Below are 17,766 nucleotides of genomic sequence, written 5' to 3'. Positions count from 1 at the left end.
TACTAAAGCCTTAATCACTAGACTAAGTTGTATTTAGTGCTATTATCATAAAGTATTATATTAATAAATGAATTTTTTTTTCTTACCCGGAGCACAGTCAAGATTTAATTACTAGTTTTCATACGTATCTTGTATATTTCTTGATTGGATACAGGGGTATGAGCACTATAGACTGTTGGATCGTTTAAATCCAATAATTGTAAATCACCCCATACAATTAGTAAATAGTAATATTATTGTAATTAGTTGCATATTCTTCAATTAAAGGCTATATATGAATATGTCATGTGTTTTTATTCTTCTTTTGACTTTTTTCTAACTAAAAATATTAAAATAGAAAAAACAGCATCCAATATACTAAAATATTCTTCATGCGTAATTTTTTTTATAGATTCATCATGAGTACTTTTTTTTAAGGAATTCATCATGAGTACTTGGATACATAAGGAACTAGAGATTAGTCTTCTATGTTGTGGAGATCTCCTTCTCTCTTATCGGAGTTGTGAGTCTAGTTTTTATTTGTAGATATGAGAAATTATTCTCATTGGTTGAAGTTCAAAACTTTCAACATGAATGTATTGGAATCCCAGATGCACTCAATCTGGATAGATCAACAATATTCTTCTCCAAACTATGTCAAAATGATAGACGGTTCCGGTTCATTGTAGTTGCTTGGGACAACAAATACAAGGGACTTGCGCCACAATATTCGATCCGGTGCATTGTAGTTTCATCAAAGACAAAATTAATATGATCTTATTTAATTGTATCCTGTTTTTCTTTATTATTTATTGACATTATTGTAGATGTTATTTGACCTTCAATTAATAATTTTTTTAAAAAAAAAAACCACCAGAGATTAAATAAGTAACCGACGCCTAAAAGCCCAAAACAGAGGAGGAACACGGCTAAATTTCCGTAAACATCTACTTTATGCCTAATGGGCTATGGGATAGTGGCTAGTGCTACCCGTTGCAAATTGCACCCATTGACCAATATTAAAATATTAATCACAATGTCTTAGAGTCCATTCGTTATCTTTTTTGTTTTCAATTTCAGTTTTCATTTTTCAGGTTTTTTGAAAATTAAAAACCATAAACCAGAAACCATAAAAAGTTATTTCATTTTTTAGTTGTCAGTTTTCAAAATATTCGCAATAAATTTGACTAATTTTTTATTTATTAGAAGACATATATCATATGATTTTGAAAATCAAAAAACCACCATAGCTCTTATTTTTCATCTTTTGTTTTTCTTTGGAGGTTCATCTCTTGAATATAGACCAACTAAACCAATAAAAAGAAAGAACTATAAATTTTAATTTTATAATGCCTTACTAATGAAATATACTTCCTTCATTTAGAAATAGTTACACAATTTGTATCGTGTTTACTATTCACATCTTACACTTTGTTTATCTTTGGTAATTTATATTTTAGAGAAAACATAATCTACGGGATCTTGTTAGATTTGTCTCTATGTATACTTTTTTAATTTAAGTTTTTATGATTTTTATTTATTAATAATTTACAAATATATGAAAAGGCGTGGCGCTCTCCCTATGAAGTTTCTGTTCATGTAATCCATGTACAATAAAAAATTTAGAAAATTGCGTAGTATAGGGTTTGATCCCGATACCTCAAGTACATATACTAAAGTCTTAACCACTAGACTAAGTTGTATTTAGTGTTATTATCATAAAATTATTATATTAATAAATAAATTTTTCTTATACGGGGCATAGCTCGGGCCTAATAACTAGTTAATGTATGAAATCATGTATTGCCAAGCGTTAAAACATGAAAAGGTGCAACTATTTATAGATGGAGGAAGTACTCCCTCTGTTTCTTTTTAATTGCTACATTATGTTATGCACTTATGCACAAGAATTTAGGCAAGTCACTTTCAAGCTTTTTGGATTGTACTTATAGACCCACTATAATGTAAAATAATAGGTTAAAGTGAAAAATAGTATTTTTGGGTAGAAAAAGAGAAAAATAAATATAATAATATTATTTTTTGATGGACTAAGTAATCCAAATAAGGAAAGTTTATATAATGTAACAATTAAAAAAAAATGGAATATTCAACAAGACAAAAGAATATAACTATATAAGAGCTCCCTCGTTTATCTTGTGGGAACGATTTTCTAATACTTCTTTTCTTTGCTGTCAAGGATATCTTGGCCTAATGGTTAAGATTGAGGTGTTGTGAACGATAGCTCACATATTCGAATCTCCTCTTCCCTTCTCTGTACTGCCTTCGTGACTCATATGAATTTTTCAAAAAAAAACTTATTTGCTTTGGTTAAATGATGACGAAAATTCCAAGCACTTATAGAAATTCAACATATACTTCTCCATACCTCTTTTCACCCCTCAAAAAATTAGCTAAAAGTTCCAACAACTTTTCTTAATTATGTAGTTTACTTGGCCTCCTTTTCTAATAAATTATTTTATTTGGATTTCTGAATTTCATCGTAAAATGTTGTTTAGAGCAAGTTTTAATTTTATGATTATATACGAATATCAAATCTTTCTGTTTGGAGCAAGTCAAAGTAGTTTATTTTAAAGAAATAGGTTAATTACAGTCAAATTTATTTTCTGAATAATATTAGAAAGGGAAATGAATTATTCAGGCCAAATCACCTTTTCCAAGCGTAGGAGTAGCCAAGTAAACAAATTTCATGTTATTATAAAAAAGAACTTTTAGATATTGTTTTGTGTTTCATACATGGGTCCAACTAGAAATACTAGTGTGTAACCAAATAGCTGCATCGATATGTTGATATATCAAGCTTGTCTCTATCTAGTAGTTAAAGTTCGTATTTAAGATTTTGAAATCATGAGTTATTCCTACTAGGGTTACATTTAAGTGTAGATTAGTTCTCTTAACCTTCCCCATAACCATTTTCAAATTGTTAGGTTTCATTGGGCCGAAAGCTCCTTAACAGACAACAGTACACGTCAATTGTACACAATTAATGTATCTAATAATCTAATATAATATCTGTTCTTAAAAAGCAATATAGAAGAAAAGAAAAATAGATTGATATATATTGTAATCTTTTGGACTGAACTTAACTGAACTGCGCTGAACTGACCTAAATTGCGTTAAATTGAACTAAATGAGAATTGTGAGAGGAAATTATTGAACTGAACTGCGTTGAACTGAACTAAATTGCGCTAAACTGAATTGAAAATAAGTCAAAAAGAACATAATCTTTATAACCTTCTCGAGTCCTTATCTAGGAGAATTGAAATGCAATAGTCAAAATGTAAGTTTAAAAGTTGTGTGAAATCAAAAGGTTTGAATTTTGCGAGCATGAATGGGTTGAAGACCATATCAAGTTTGAGATTGTCAGATTTGTTTTCTTTTTCTATGTCTTTTGCTTATGGTTAGTTATCAACCTTTTTCTATGTCAGTTTTGTTTTCTTGGTGTCTAGCAAAGGCGTTAAGTATGTTGTAATACCTTTCTCTGGTAGTTTAGCAAATACTACTTCACTAAGTGTACTGTGCTTTCGTTGATGTGTGATGGCGTGCAACACATGCATATGGGACGATATTAATGTCTTCAACAATAATATTGGATATCATGATATATCGATGAACGTTTTGCTTTAAAAAAGAAAAAAAACCTTACCAGAGAGTTTATGAAGTGAGAAGAAAATATAAATATGGCGGGTTTGAAAAAAAAACGTTCTCGTCTTGTTGAAATATTAGGTGCGTTCGAAAATAATGGCGTTCTCATCAAGAAAAAAGGAAAAATTTGTAGGTTCGAAAAAAATGACGTCCTTGTTTGACCGGCGACTGATGGATTCAAAAGGATTGACGTTTTCATCAAGACAAAGAAAATTATGGATTCGAGAAAAAATGGCGTTCCCGATTTATTGAAATATATATTTGGTGAGTTCGAAAAGAATTGGCGTTCTCATCAAGAAGAAAAAATTTGACGGGTTCGAAAAGAATGGCGTTCCCAACAATATATCTATTTAATTTGATTTGACTTAATTTTTTTGTTTCTTAATCGTAACGTTCTTGTTAATGCCGTTGCAATTACGGGAGGGTGTTATGATAGATTTAGGAGTACTTTCTAAATCTATCTATGTAGAAGTGTTTACCTAGCTAGACATATCTATCTACAAGTGTTTATTTAGAGATAATATTTATTAGTATTAGTTTGTTTTCCTAGTTCTACCTGAGTTAGGTTTTATATGATGTACTATCAATTTAGGTTAATAATAATACAAACTTTTCCCTTTCAATTTATTTTGTCACATGATTATTTTGAACTCTAGTTTTATTTTTATCTATATAAAGTGATCTGATCTAAATTATTTAAAATTTAATCTGCTCCGTGTTTTTTGGGTCTAATATGATATGCTAGTGTAGGTACTTAGTTTGAATTTTTTTTGACAATATAGAATCATAATTAAATCTTTTTAAATTGGTTTCAATGTTCATAATTTTTCATTACCAAAACATATTTAGTAAACAACTCGGCAAAAATTGAGAATATGGTTTGATTATATACGAACAAGATTAGACAATGAGTACCTGTACTTACTAGATATTCTTTAATAAAATTATAGAAGTATATGTTTTATAAATCTTAAAGTTGTCCTAAAACGAGTTATCTTATTATTATTTATGATAATATAGTATATATGTTTTGAAATTATATATATCTTGACAATAATTTTCTTACACAGTACTTAAAAGTGACGGGGAAAATTGGAAAAAAAAAAAAAATCTAATTAAGGCTATCATTCAACTTCAACCTAGGTACTAGAGAAAGATCGATCTACTACTCCTATTAGAAAAGTTGTCATACATTAAAACACATAAAACAAAAATTAAAACTAGAAACTTGGCTTCCAAGGACTTTAGGTTAGTTGCTTTATTTTATAAATTACAACGTTAAACTTAAGGATATTAGTAAAGTACACCTTGTCAAACTTAAACTTCTTGAAAAAACACTCACCTTAATTACTTTCTTCATTCGTTCAAAAAAAAAAAAAATACTTTCTTCAAAGTAAATAAAAGAAAATACCTTAATTATTATGTAAAAAAAAAAAAGGTTAGAGATCGTTATCCTATATATATAGTTCAGATATAACTCTACTTTGTAAAGTTTCCCTAAAACCGATCGAATTCGGATTCTTCATTAATTATATATAGTTTATGATAAGAAGTCAGAACCTTATACTTACATACGTCAAATATTTAGCTTCAATAATACTCACCTTTCCTTAGCTTCTCTCACTTGTTCTCAGTTTTTAGCTTCTTGTCGCCATAATACTCACCTTTCCTCCTCTCACTTGTTCTCAGTTTTTAGCTTCTTCTCGCCATAATACTCCCTCACTCGTACGAATCATCAACGTAACCATGTCTTTTAATGGAGAATTATTTGAAATTATGTCATGGTTATCTGTAAAAACCTTACACAGATTATCAATTATGACAAAAACTTGCAAAGATTTTCTATCTGAAACCTACTTCATTGAGAGACAGTGTCAAAATTCATGTTCGAAAACCGAAGAGTGCTTGATAATTGAAGAAGATTCATGCCTAACTACCAAGGTTAGAAAACTACAATTTTCCTTCTTATCCAAACCACAATCTTACAATGACATCCCAAAAAAATCCCTTAAGTTCTTAGTTAAAAAAGGTCGTATTTTAGCGTCAAATAACGGCTTAATCTTAGGTAGGATTGTAAACTTCAAGAAAGCAACCGAGTTATTTCTGTGCAACCCTGCAACAAGAACTTGGTCGACTATTAAGTTGCCTAACAAGGAATTATCAAGGAGATATCAAACTGATGGAAGTTTAAATATTACGTTGGTATGTGGTAATGCATGTAATAAAGAAAATATTAAGTTTCCATTAGACTATACTCTTTTGATGTTTACCATACATGATATAGAAGATTGGAACAGTGGGTATGACATTTTTATCTTGGAGGCTGGTAGTAATTGGGTACTCAAACATGAAAATGTCATAACAAGTCGAAGTTTGAATTTTGATGAACAAGTTTTTGGTATAGATGGTTTGTATATTTTATCAAATTATGGAAGTTGTTTTACGCGAGATCCTTTCCCTCATCTATTTCATTACAATGTTGTACGTGAGACTTCAAGAATTATAAGAGTACCGCAAGATAGTGATGATCAAGATAATTTTGATATGAATGCGTGTACTTTTCGGATATTTGGATGGGAGCGTAAAATTAGAGATTGTGTGTTCGAGTCTCTTTGTCTAGTTAAGTGTTTTGTTACGATGATCAAGATTTGGGTACTTGAATGCAATAACAAGGAGAACGAGAAGGTGAGTACATGGCAGTGGTTGATTAACATAGATATCGTAGATATTTTGGGCATCAAGGAAATTTCATCATGGACAAATAGCTTCATTATTTTGGGGAAGAATCTGATATATGCTGATATAGATGGCAATGTGTTACAATATTGTTTGGAAGGTGAGAATTATGGTAAGCTGAAAGTAATTTGCAAGTATGAAGATAGTTCTAGCCAAAGGTTGCGTTTCAATTCTTACTCCACCACTCTTCGCCCTTGCATCAAAGATTTGATCAAGCCTTCTCGTAGAATTAAATAATTATTAGTCGATAGTTAGGGTCTGTTCTGTTTTGTTCAACTTATTTTAACTTATATAAGATCTTATAAGATCAGATAAGACAAGACAAAATAAGTTGAACAGAATAGACCGTCAGTGTTTTTTAAGTTTATGTTGTTTGCATTGTTAGTAATTAGACAAATGTTATAGCTATTTTTTTGTTTAATTGCAGTAAGTTTCATTTTTTTTACGTACGATGGAGTATTATTATTGAACCATATTTTACCAATTGATTTTTCAGATTAAAAACTAATTGTATCTAATTTTTGCTATTCTATCTTTTTCTTTTTTTTCCTTACATTGTCTACAAATTAAATTAGCATGTAGAAAATATTTTTTTTAGTTGAAGTGAATGGAGCATAATTTCATGAATAGAAAGTGAATAGAGCCTAATTGCGTACCTTTAACTTTCCAAAACATGATGTTAACTTCATTTTTCTCTAAGATGAATGAAGATAAGTTAATAGAACATCTTATCTTATATTATTTGATCTTGTAAGATCTTATATAAGTTAAAATAAATTGAACGGAACATACCTAAATTTGCCATATTTAACACATATACAACTCTGGAATCCAGTTCAAATATTTGACATAATACACAAGTTTAAAACTTGCATGCATTCAACATTCCAATACTTAGTTACTGACTGATGATGAAATCCAGCATAAATCCACCAAAAGTTTCACCCTCTATCTAAGCTTTGTTCAAGCAAATATATAACCAAAATGAAAAAAGCTGCATTCTGAATAATGCAAAAAACAAAACTACAAGAAAATCTACACTGAAAAATGTAAGGTTTTTCATAACAGAGAAACTGATCAAATTGTTCACATTGGTTTCACCAAAATGTGACAATAATTTCAGATTTATACAGCACATGAGGGAAGTAAATTAAGAGAGGCGCCGTCAAAACTCTCGGCTGTAAATGTAATACATCCATTTTTTTCAGTGAATATATAGTAGTAAATAGTTATGTGATGAACTTAAACATGAAGGGGAGACTGTACATCTTCAGCAATTGGGAAATGAATATACAGGTAAGCTCCTCTTTATGCTGCAAAAGATTGCAAAAAGGGAGAAAACCCACAAAACTTCTTCTATTAGAAGGAAGTTTTATCTATCAGTCTCAATGTTATCGTCACTGGATTGGATGTCCCTCGTTTCTGACAAAGTAAGCCTTCGATTCTTTCCTGGACCTGACTCAACCAGCCCTTCTGACGTCAATGTTAAGCCACCAGATGCTGAAGATGATCCTAAATAACGCCGCATAGCGGAGGCATCAGTCGCTGTAGGAGATACATTGTATGCGAAAATTCCCATTGGATGGTCGAACTTGCAGTTCGGACCAAATTTGCAAATACCATATCGTGAATAAAATATGCATAATGGTTCACCCTGTTGAGAAATTAAGACATAGTATTCAATGAGTGTGCATCATGAAATTATTGATGCTCCAAAGGAAAAAACAGTAAGTTAACAAACTTGTTCTTCTAAATGTCACTTAACTAAGAAACTTCAACATCTTCCTAAATCCTAAAAGAGATAACAATCGCCTTGTTTGGCAATGATTGCATTGATTGTATTCACTGGTCTTACAATCAGCTGATTGTATTAGTGGTTTGTATAAAAGTGATAGTAAAAAAAGCTGACAAAATATTCCATTGTTTAAAATGCACAACAAGGACAATGGCACAATATATGTGTATTCTTTTTGGTGAGGTAGTAAAACATCGGATGATTTGGCTGGTCTATCCTAAAAAATTATCAAAACTCCAAAGTATGCTCAACCCTCCTTTTGCCAAAAAGGGTCGATGGGAGAGATGCCTAACAGCTAACACGGAAATACCCATTCATCAAACAATATTGGACATGAAGCAACCAACTTAGACTAAAAATAAATTGTACAGCAAAAGAACTAGAAGAACCTACCGGACGCAATGGCAAGCCCAAAGCACTCAAGAGACAGTCAGGAGCTGGAATTAGTCTTTCTCTGGGATGATGGAATCGACAAACTGCGCCAAACTTACAATCACCAGTCTTCATGTAATATTGACATTCAGGTTGTCCAGGTCTCTCGGGGAAAACATTGTCTCTCTGCAGCGCGTAATAACCCACAGGGACAGAGCCAGAGCGATATGAAGAATATGCTCCCTGAGAAGCAGAAACTGGAGATTCACTCTGCCGTGCAGTTCCATAACCTGGACTGTTTCCTGGTGTCTGCTGCTGACCGTCAGATCCCATCTGACCCTAGTCACAATTAATATGTAGGTGAAGTATACAAAAGCGCCAAGATTTCCTTCAAATAGATCAAAATAATAACATTGGCAGCTAAAACTTTTAACTTCTAGCAATCAGCCAAGAGCTAATGAATTAAAGCTTCGGAAGCTGAAGTAATGCATGAAATGCTAAAGAACATAGATTATTCTAGTAGAGAAAGGCAAGTAGAGGCTCTCATTCAGCAACATTAACAGCTGGTTCATTGATGGCCAGTTAAAAATCACAAATTATCCTTATGAGAACGTTTCTCAACAATGCCAACTATCTGAAAATAAAAGAAGGTTCCTATCTTGCTCACAGTTTGGCATCAACTAGTAGAAAAGGCTAGCAGCTTAGCTTACCATATAGGCATTCCATCCCGGAACGGAGACCACTCCTTGTGGAAGAATCATAGGTGTGTAACTTGAAGGGCCTTGCCAGCGTGGACTAGGTATAATTGAGGCTCTTGACAAAGGCCAATTTGTTAATCCCCCTCCTGGATATGACTGCTGTCCAGGAGTTGTTGGAGACTGGACAGGAGGATACACTGAAGAACCACGGAAAGAAGCAGATGGTTGAGGGTGGTGAAACTTACAAGTGCTCCCAAATTTACATTGTCCTGTTCTTAAATAGTATGCACACTCAGGCTCATTCTGTTGAGATACAAGCAATTGACATGAAAATTATATTTAAAACCAATTAAATATTAGAAAGTCAAAAAAAGAAGCTGAACACCAGCAATAAATTATACCGGGCGAAGTGGATAGCCTAAAACATTTAGAGGAACTCTTCCAGCGATCCCAGCTTTGTCTTTAGGATGATTAAACTTGCATGTTGCTCCAAATTTGCAGGTTCCAGTTTTCAAGTAGTACTGACAAGTTGAAGCGCCACAAGAAAAACATTAGGAAAGACTCTAGTAAAATGCAAAAGGGATTACTGTAAGTTTTATCAATGAAGGAACTAGAGAGCGAGGGCAGGAGAAAGATAATCAACAAAATTTTTCGCTTCAACAGTGACTGCGAACAAAAGTCACCCACAATAATCCTCAATCATGCTAGTATTTTCATTGCTTGCAAATTTTCCCGCTAGCATAAAGATATCATGTATGCTCACTTTTCAGAAGAGATGGAAATTGAAAAGTATTGCTGTTAAGATGTTCCTGCAGGTCAATTAATAGAAAGACTCCATGCAGGACATATAACAGAGTTCCTACCCTTCCCTAGACATCCAACAAGACAGGGAGATTTGAGTAAGCCAGCACTTTAATCCCTGTGCTCAATAAGAGCACTCCTCAAGTTATTCCGTAGAATAAAACGACATGAAATCCTGTTTATCAGGCTTCTTGTGTTGAGTATTACATGCCTAAGAATAATAAGAACCCATACATAAACCAATAAATCAAACAAGTAATTCAAACTTGTCCATGGTTATACTGTATTCACAAAAAGAATCACCGATAAAGATCGAAATATACCAATCACTGAAATCATCAATCTTCGGAAAACCTTCTCATATTAAACCCATCCAACCCACTCCACTGAGCAAGACAATGCCAACTATAATCTGTTTAAATTTTCTGGATTTCCTAGATGTCCAGTCCAGGTCTCTCATCTGCAGACTTTCAAATTTTCAAGTACTCGGTGCATTTAATCTTTCATCAACTATACCTTTCACTTCAGACGAGATCTATGGCGTGTTACTTTCCTTTATTGGCACGTCAGGGTCCTCCTATCTTGAAGGGATTTATTGAAGTGGCTAGATTATTTCACTCCTGAGCATATGAACTTGTCGATCAAGATTCTTTACTACCTACTCAATAGTTAATACTTCAACTACTAAGAAATGCTATCAAGTTTTGACTCGTAACAAAAAAAGTCTACTTTGAGATGTTCTCATCATCTTGTAGGTGCAATACATAATGCAGCCAAGATGCAAGTTAAACCTCAATACCTCATCCCAAAAAGTGAGTGGGATTCCCAAGCAAGAATGTGTCAACCATTATTGGCCCCCGAGTAATTCAAAGTTTTCAAATGACCAGGAGGTGAGACTCTCCAGCCAAAAGACTTGATATCACTTAAACAAGCAATAGGTTTTCTATGTAGTGGTTCAACAAGCATTGATCTTTCCAGAAATATCAGGCACTTCATGTTTCTTTTAACAAGCAACAGCAGTAATTCAACACATCCCCACCTTTGAAAGAATCCAAAGAGAGGTCAGTCACAAATAATAAGGATGCATTTAAACAAAATCAATCCCAAGAGATTTTCCAAGGCGAATATGCATTCCCTTTCCATAATAATAGATAAAAAAATAGAAGTGAAGAAAAGGAAAGTATATACTTGCCTGGCATTCAGGTTGACCGGTCCTTTCTGGAAACTCCCCTTTCATTCTTGCGGTGGCGAGAGCCTGCATTAAAATAGTATCTATCAAATTCATCAAACAGACATCCTTACAAGAAAGAAAACACCTACAAAAAAAAAAAGGAAGCCATTAAAAAGAAAGGAAGAACTGAAATTAATCTCAAACCAGCATCTTCACCTTCCAACCCAAGATGGCAAGCAATAATTCTCAGGTACCTAACTTAGCACCACTTAAAACCCTACTCAACAATAGTTCCTTGTAAGACTATGACATTGAAAGATAAGGAACTTACTTCCACGACAAAGTGAAACAGAGAATTGGCAATGCAGATAGCAAGATCAGATCACATAAAAGGAGAAAATGCGGCTGAAGTAAACAACTGGCTTGTTAGAGTATGAGATGAAGGAGGTAATTTAAGGTTTCCTAAGTTACTAAGTAAAAGTTTTTACCCAATGCTTCTCTTCTTCATATACAACATCTAACAAAATATTTTACATCCCAAAGGATTTATATGCAACAAAGTGACATGATGATGATGAAATAAACTCTAAGTCTATAAATGAGGAAACCAAATCTAACCCCAAATTGTAGGCATCATGATTTTGTCCCAGCAGTATCTACACAGAAATCTTCATAAAGTTATATTCTTGTGGTCTTGTTTATGAACTTTATCATCAATCAAGATGCTAGCATGCCTCATATCAAATTATAAATGTAAAGCAACAAGAATCTGAACAGAACAGAAAGTAAAAGATAGATACTGTCCTATATTTGCAACTAATATCTTATATTTGTACACAGTAGATGGAAGAACTTACTAGCTTCCTGTTAGGAGGATGATTAAAACGGCATGTCGAACCAAATCTACAAAGTCCTGTTCTGAGATAAAAGGAACAATCCGCTTCCCCTTCACGCTCAGGATATGGACCAGGTGGATAGATCCCAGTGTCCATTGCTTCAGTAGATCTCATATTTACTTGCCACATTGAATCTGACATATAGACACCATCATTTCAAATAAGAAAAATTACACAACTTCTATCAAAATTTAACATTAACAGGGCACCCATTAATCTCACAGAACGTTTCGCAAGCTCCATTGTCACTGAACTCAAAACAACATCTTTCACTTTAAACCACCATGAGAGAAAAACATTGTTCAAAACTGCAATGCTTAAACTACTTTAAGGCATTCGCATACACGAATCAAGTTTCTTCATTCAAGGTAACTTCAATTATGCTTCTAGCATTCTATTTCAAACACACACACACTAGTTTTTACTTTTTAGTGAAATTGAGGAATGCATATCCAACAAAATGCAATTTCCTTCAAAGTTAGAGATTAACTAAAGCAAATTCCAAATATGTAATCAACACATCAAAGCAAACTAAAGATAGATAATATTATGATCAAACAAAAGTACAAAACAAATGCATTACATTTACAAACTCATCAAACTTGTCATCCAAAATATCAAATTATAGTACTTCAATTCTAGTGACTCATATTCCATAAAGTTTATCAAGTGGCTTTAATTCTCCGCAACCCCTCACCCCACCAAAAAAAAAAAAAGAGCAAAATGCCTATTTCCACTAAAATCGAATTTTATGAAAGTTACATTATGATACCCAAAATTCCAATTTCACAACCGATCAAACCCAACTTCCCAAATTAATAATTCATAAAAAAAAATTAAAAACCCAGAAAAAAAATTGGGAAAATTTCAGCATAACATTAAAAAAAGGGGGAAATTCAGTCATTCACACACAAATAATCCGATCAAATCAAATTGTAAATTACCCAAATTATCAATTTTTAAAAAAAATTAAGGACCCAAAAAAAAGGGGAAAAATTCACACACAACAAATTAATCATAATTAAACATAGTAATCATACAGCATTTGACAAAAACCCAGAAAAAAGAAACAAACTTTCCAGAAATTTAACATCAAAAATATATAAAAAAAAAAACCTTCATCTAAAAGAGAAGATGATCCAGAGTTAACGGCTACTGCAGAAGGTCTAGAAATAGAAATTCCAGCTGCATCATCATCATCATCACCATTATTATTACCAACAACAACAACAACATCACGAAACGCCATCGTTTTATCAAAACCTCCATTCAAATGATGACATCATTATCATCATCATCATCATCACTACTTCTAGTACTACTACTATTATTATTACTTCTCTACTATTTCTTCTTCAATTCTCATTCTACGTCAAATTATATTTAATTAGATACTCCAAAAAAAAAATGAAATTCCAACAAACCCAGAAATAAAATTAAAAAAAGAGGAGAGAGAAAGTTGTTTGGAGAAAAAAAAAAGTGGGAAGAAGGGGGGAAATCTTGTTCTCTCTCCTCCACAAAATTCAGAGTGGGGGGAAAAGAAAAGGAGAGAGAGTGGAGAATAAAAACCAACCATTTTTTCTTACAACCAGACAAAACCTATTTTCTCTCTTTTTTCTATTTTTTATTTTTTTGTATTTTTATTTGTTTTTACTTTTAAGTTTAATACAGTTGTTTTTTTATTGTGTTTGATTTAGTTTATTTAGTTTTTCACCCGCGTGTTTAATAAAACGGTTTATTTTACTCGCGGAGATTTGGAGGTGAGAGTTACGCGCTAATAGTAGAGTGTACTTGGTGTAAGGACGCGTTTGGTTGATGGTCGACAATCGACATCCTCTTTTTATCTCATCAAAATTGCTACAGTCTATCATTGTGCTGATTTGGTACATTTATAAGTCCACAAAAAAAGAAAATTATAGTTGGCTGATTATAAAAATTCGTATCAAATAGTGTAGTCTAATACTCCCTCTGTTTCCTAAAGATCTTCCCACTTACTGTTCCTACAGATACCAAGGAAAATCAAGTTGTGTGGGGCATGGTGTGAGTAAAGTAGGAGAGAGAAAGGGGTTAAGATAAATAGACAAATAACAAGGGGACGGGGTTAAAGTAGGAGAGAGAAATGGAGTAAAATTGAATTAATAATGTAATGGTAGACCATATGATAGTGACATGAGAGGGTAAATAGGGAAATTTGTTTTGCCAAATAAGGAATAAAGCAAAAGAGGGAAGATCTTTTGGAAACACCCTTAAACGGAAAGAGGGAAGATCTTTAGGAAACGGATGGAGTATTTTGTTTTATCATGCACCCTATTCTTGTAATTTTGTGCCATTGGCTCTCTTCTTGAATGATTCGAAGGAGAAAAATACTTCGTTGGTTTCTAGATATATCATACATGCAATATTTGTATGTTAAACAGTAGGTGATATTTTAGTGATGTTGGCATTATATTCGATTTTAAAGGTTATGGAATTGAATTTCACACATTACAAGAGGAAATCTCAAATTGATTTCATCTTACCTTTTGAAAGGAAAACTTGTCGAAAACAAAACTTTTAGAATGTCCATTTTGCAAAATTTCTTTGAGATGAAACTTTATACATCTTTTTCGGCGTTGACTCACATTTATATAATTTAGCAATTTGAAGACTAAGGGTATGTTCTCTTCGGCATACAACAGCTGAACTGAACTGATTGGAACTGAACTGAACTGAACTGAACTGAATTGAATTGAATTAAATTGAATGTAATAAATATAATTGAATGTAATAAATATATATATAATATTTAAACAATATTAGTATGAATATTAAATAATAATTATAATGATAAGTAATAATAATGAATAATAATAATAGTATTTTGGATATTTTTAAATGATAGTTATAAATAAATAATATTAATAATCATAAATTAATAATAACAATAATAATTAATGATAATTAATAATTATTATTATTTGTATTAATATATTAATACTTGATGATGATTATATAATAATAACAATAATATCTAAGAAGTAAATTAATATTACTATTTTAATAATTAAATTTAATAATATAATAATATATAGTAATAAAAATAATGATTGGATCGGACTGCGAAAATTGCATCATAAACCGTTTTGACGTGATTTGATTGGTTTATGGGCTAAAAAACGTTGGTTTATTTGTGTTTTGACCTAAACTATGTTCCTCCTAATAATAATAGTAATAATAATGAGTAAAGCTATAATAAACAAAATAATATATAGAAACAATAATAATAATAATAATTAATAGTAATGATGTAAAAATAAATAATAATAAAAGTAATTAGTAAAATAAATTGTACCAACATAATAATAATATTTAACACAATGGTTTTAAAAAAATGGAGCTGGACTGAACTGAACTGAAAATAAGCTTGGGAGAACAGACCCTAAATAAAATATAATTTTTGGATCAAAGATTCTATGAACTTGGATTTTATTTTTATAGAAATGAGAGATTATGAATCTAGAAGGAAATAAGAGTGCAAATAGGGGAGAAAAAGAGGGAAAAGGTGGGTCAATGTCGAAAAGTCACGATCAACGGCGAAAAAGAAACACGAGGTTTCATTTAAATGAAGTGATGAAGTCAATGTTTACAAGTCTCAAGGCTTATATTATGAGACGAAGGGAGTACTTGTTAAGCCACTTTGAGTGGAGAGTGACATCCGCTCTCTCTATTTATTTTCTCTATGAATAACATTTTAGTAAATATTATGATTATTTATTTATTTTTCGAAAAAAATAAACGGCTTCTCATTATAAATTTTAAAATTAAATTTTATGCTTACCTTTTAGACTACTTATAATCTAATGTTTTGTCAACGTAGTTTTTGTTCACAATACTATAAGAAAATGCCGATAAAAATGCAATATTACATTTAGGTTTTAAATATGGTTAGCTCAAATTGTCCAATATCTAATAACTTCACTTTATTTTCCCATCACCAATTAAATTCTAAACTTTCACTTTCGGGTATTTATTTTGTTTTGTCTAACAACATCATCAATCACTTCCCTTTCCTCCATTGATCTTATCTTTCGTTTTCTCATCCACAAATAGATTAGAGTGAGCAATCTCAAATGACAAATGTAAAGGAAAGTTGTAAAATTAAGTATTATTTTTACTAGTTCTTTTTTAAAAAGAAGAGATTTTTTTGGTTTAGGATGAGAAGGACATTAGTTTATCATTTTATTGCTAAAAACACTAATGACTTAAAAACTTGTAAATTTTATCTCACTCACTTGTGGCGTATCAAACATTATGTTAGTTGGATGGTTTAGCAAGTTGAAAACTGACTTAAGAGGACTAGTAAAATAAGTGCACCACTTGGCCAACATATTATAATTTTATTTGTGTCCAATTATCAAATTAGTAAAATAAATAAATAAATAATACTTAATAAATATTCGTCTTTATATATTACTCCCTCTGTTTTTTTATCATTCTCACTTTTCTGTGCGCGTCTCCCAATACACCTCTTTGAATTTAAATATCTTTCATTATATATTAGTAAAAATTATAACGATTGAATATTAATAATGTACTAATTGAGACGAATCAAACAAGATCCCACATGACTATATTTTTTCTTATAAATTGAACAAAATTGAGAAGATTCTCTCTAAGTATGAATAGTGTCAAGATTCCAAGTGAGAAAGATAAAAAAAAAAACAGAGGGAGTATTTCAATGTAGAAAATATATTATTTGAGAAATTTCCTATGCCATTTAATTTTTATTCTAAAATTGCTTCATTGAGTAAGGTTATATTTTTCTGGACTGAACTGAACTGCGTTAAACTGAATTGATTGAAAACTGTAAAAGAAAACTAGTGAACTGAAAATAAGTCCAAAAAAAGCGGAGTTATAAGGCTATGTTCAGTTCACCTTATTTTTGCTTAATTCAGATCTAATCAGATCATATCAGATCAGAAAAAATAAGTTCATATTAGTTCAGATCATGCTTATATTTAAAAATCATTATATCTTTCATTACATATTAGTAAAAATTATAATAATTGAATATTTATAAAGTATTCATTGAGACAAATCAAACAAGACTCCACATGACTATATTTTTTCTTATATATTGAGAAAAATCTAAAAGATAAGATCTTGTAATCAGATCAGTTCAGATCATATCAGAAAAAATAAGCTCAGATCAGATAAGTTCAGATCAGAAAATTTCAGATGAACTAAACATAGCCTAAATCTTCATCTGACAAAGTATTTCAACCAAAGGAAGTAAGAACAAAACCAACCAATTGGTGCAAAAATAAATGTATAAACCGTTGTCTAAATCAAAACCATGACATATAATACAGTTCTTTTAGAACTTTCTAAGTCTTAAACCAAACAACTAGGAAGTAGTTAATGCCACTTTACGTATAATACAGTACATTTACAACTTTTTAAGGCTGACGCTTAAGTTAAACTATGTTTAACTACGACACGTGGCAACATGTAATAGCGAGTACAAAGATGTTAAACTTGAGAGTAAGGATCTGTTTGGACAGAATAACTGGGGAATTTATTTTTTTTAATTACAAATGTAGCAGGTGTCCACTGTTTCACAATACTTTTATCTTTTTATTAGTGCTAAAGATTTTCTTACACTTCCCATGTGTC

The 17,766-nt window shown here is 31.4% G+C and overlaps 2 protein-coding genes across 3 annotated transcripts; one reads left to right on the top strand and one right to left on the bottom strand.

The window, feature by feature from the left end:
* The first annotated feature begins 5,388 nt into the window (after positions 1 to 5,388).
* Positions 5,389 to 6,615, top strand: LOC104890286 (uncharacterized). The gene has a single exon (XM_010675706.1). It carries the CDS (start codon positions 5,389 to 5,391, stop codon positions 6,613 to 6,615), a length of 1,227 nt encoding a protein of 408 aa, XP_010674008.1.
* Positions 6,616 to 7,414: 799 nt separating this feature from the next.
* LOC104890223 (zinc finger CCCH domain-containing protein ZFN-like) lies at positions 7,415 to 13,709 on the bottom strand. Of its 2 annotated transcripts, none has more exons than XM_010675624.4 (7): positions 13,228 to 13,709; positions 12,073 to 12,245; positions 11,237 to 11,299; positions 9,645 to 9,764; positions 9,256 to 9,546; positions 8,567 to 8,878; positions 7,415 to 8,032 (listed from the first exon to the last, which is right to left on the bottom strand). In XM_010675624.4, exons 1-7 carry the CDS (start codon positions 13,358 to 13,360, stop codon positions 7,751 to 7,753), a joined length of 1,374 nt encoding a protein of 457 aa, XP_010673926.1. In that variant the 5' UTR covers positions 13,361 to 13,709; the 3' UTR covers positions 7,415 to 7,750. The 2 variants fall into 2 exon arrangements, with proteins under 2 accessions (XP_010673926.1, XP_010673925.1); XM_010675623.4 differs by having other exon boundaries at positions 8,567 to 8,884; positions 13,228 to 13,701.
* Positions 13,710 to 17,766: the final 4,057 nt, after the last annotated feature.

Source organism: Beta vulgaris, chromosome 4, assembly GCF_026745355.1.
Source record: "Beta vulgaris subsp. vulgaris cultivar EL10 chromosome 4, EL10.2, whole genome shotgun sequence".
NCBI lineage: Eukaryota > Viridiplantae > Streptophyta > Magnoliopsida > Caryophyllales > Amaranthaceae > Beta > Beta vulgaris.
This window is presented reverse-complemented; position numbering and strand designations above follow the sequence as displayed.

What these genes read in the sequence shown, in the direction of transcription:
- LOC104890286 (XM_010675706.1), top strand. Translation starts at nt 5,389, where the DNA reads ATGTCTTTTAATGGAGAATTATTTGAAATTATGTCATGGTTATCTGTA.
- LOC104890223 (XM_010675623.4), bottom strand. Translation starts at nt 13,360, where the DNA reads ATGGCGTTTCGTGATGTTGTTGTTGTTGTTGGTAATAATAATGGTGAT. An exon ending in CCGGTCAACCTGAATGCCAG is followed by an intron (nt 9,765 to 11,236) that starts GCAAGTATATAC and finishes TCAACTTGTCAG; the next exon opens with TACTACTTGAAAACTGGAAC. An exon ending in CGGGATGGAATGCCTATATG is followed by an intron (nt 8,885 to 9,255) that starts GTAAGCTAAGCT and finishes AATTGTGACTAG; the next exon opens with GGTCAGATGGGATCTGACGG.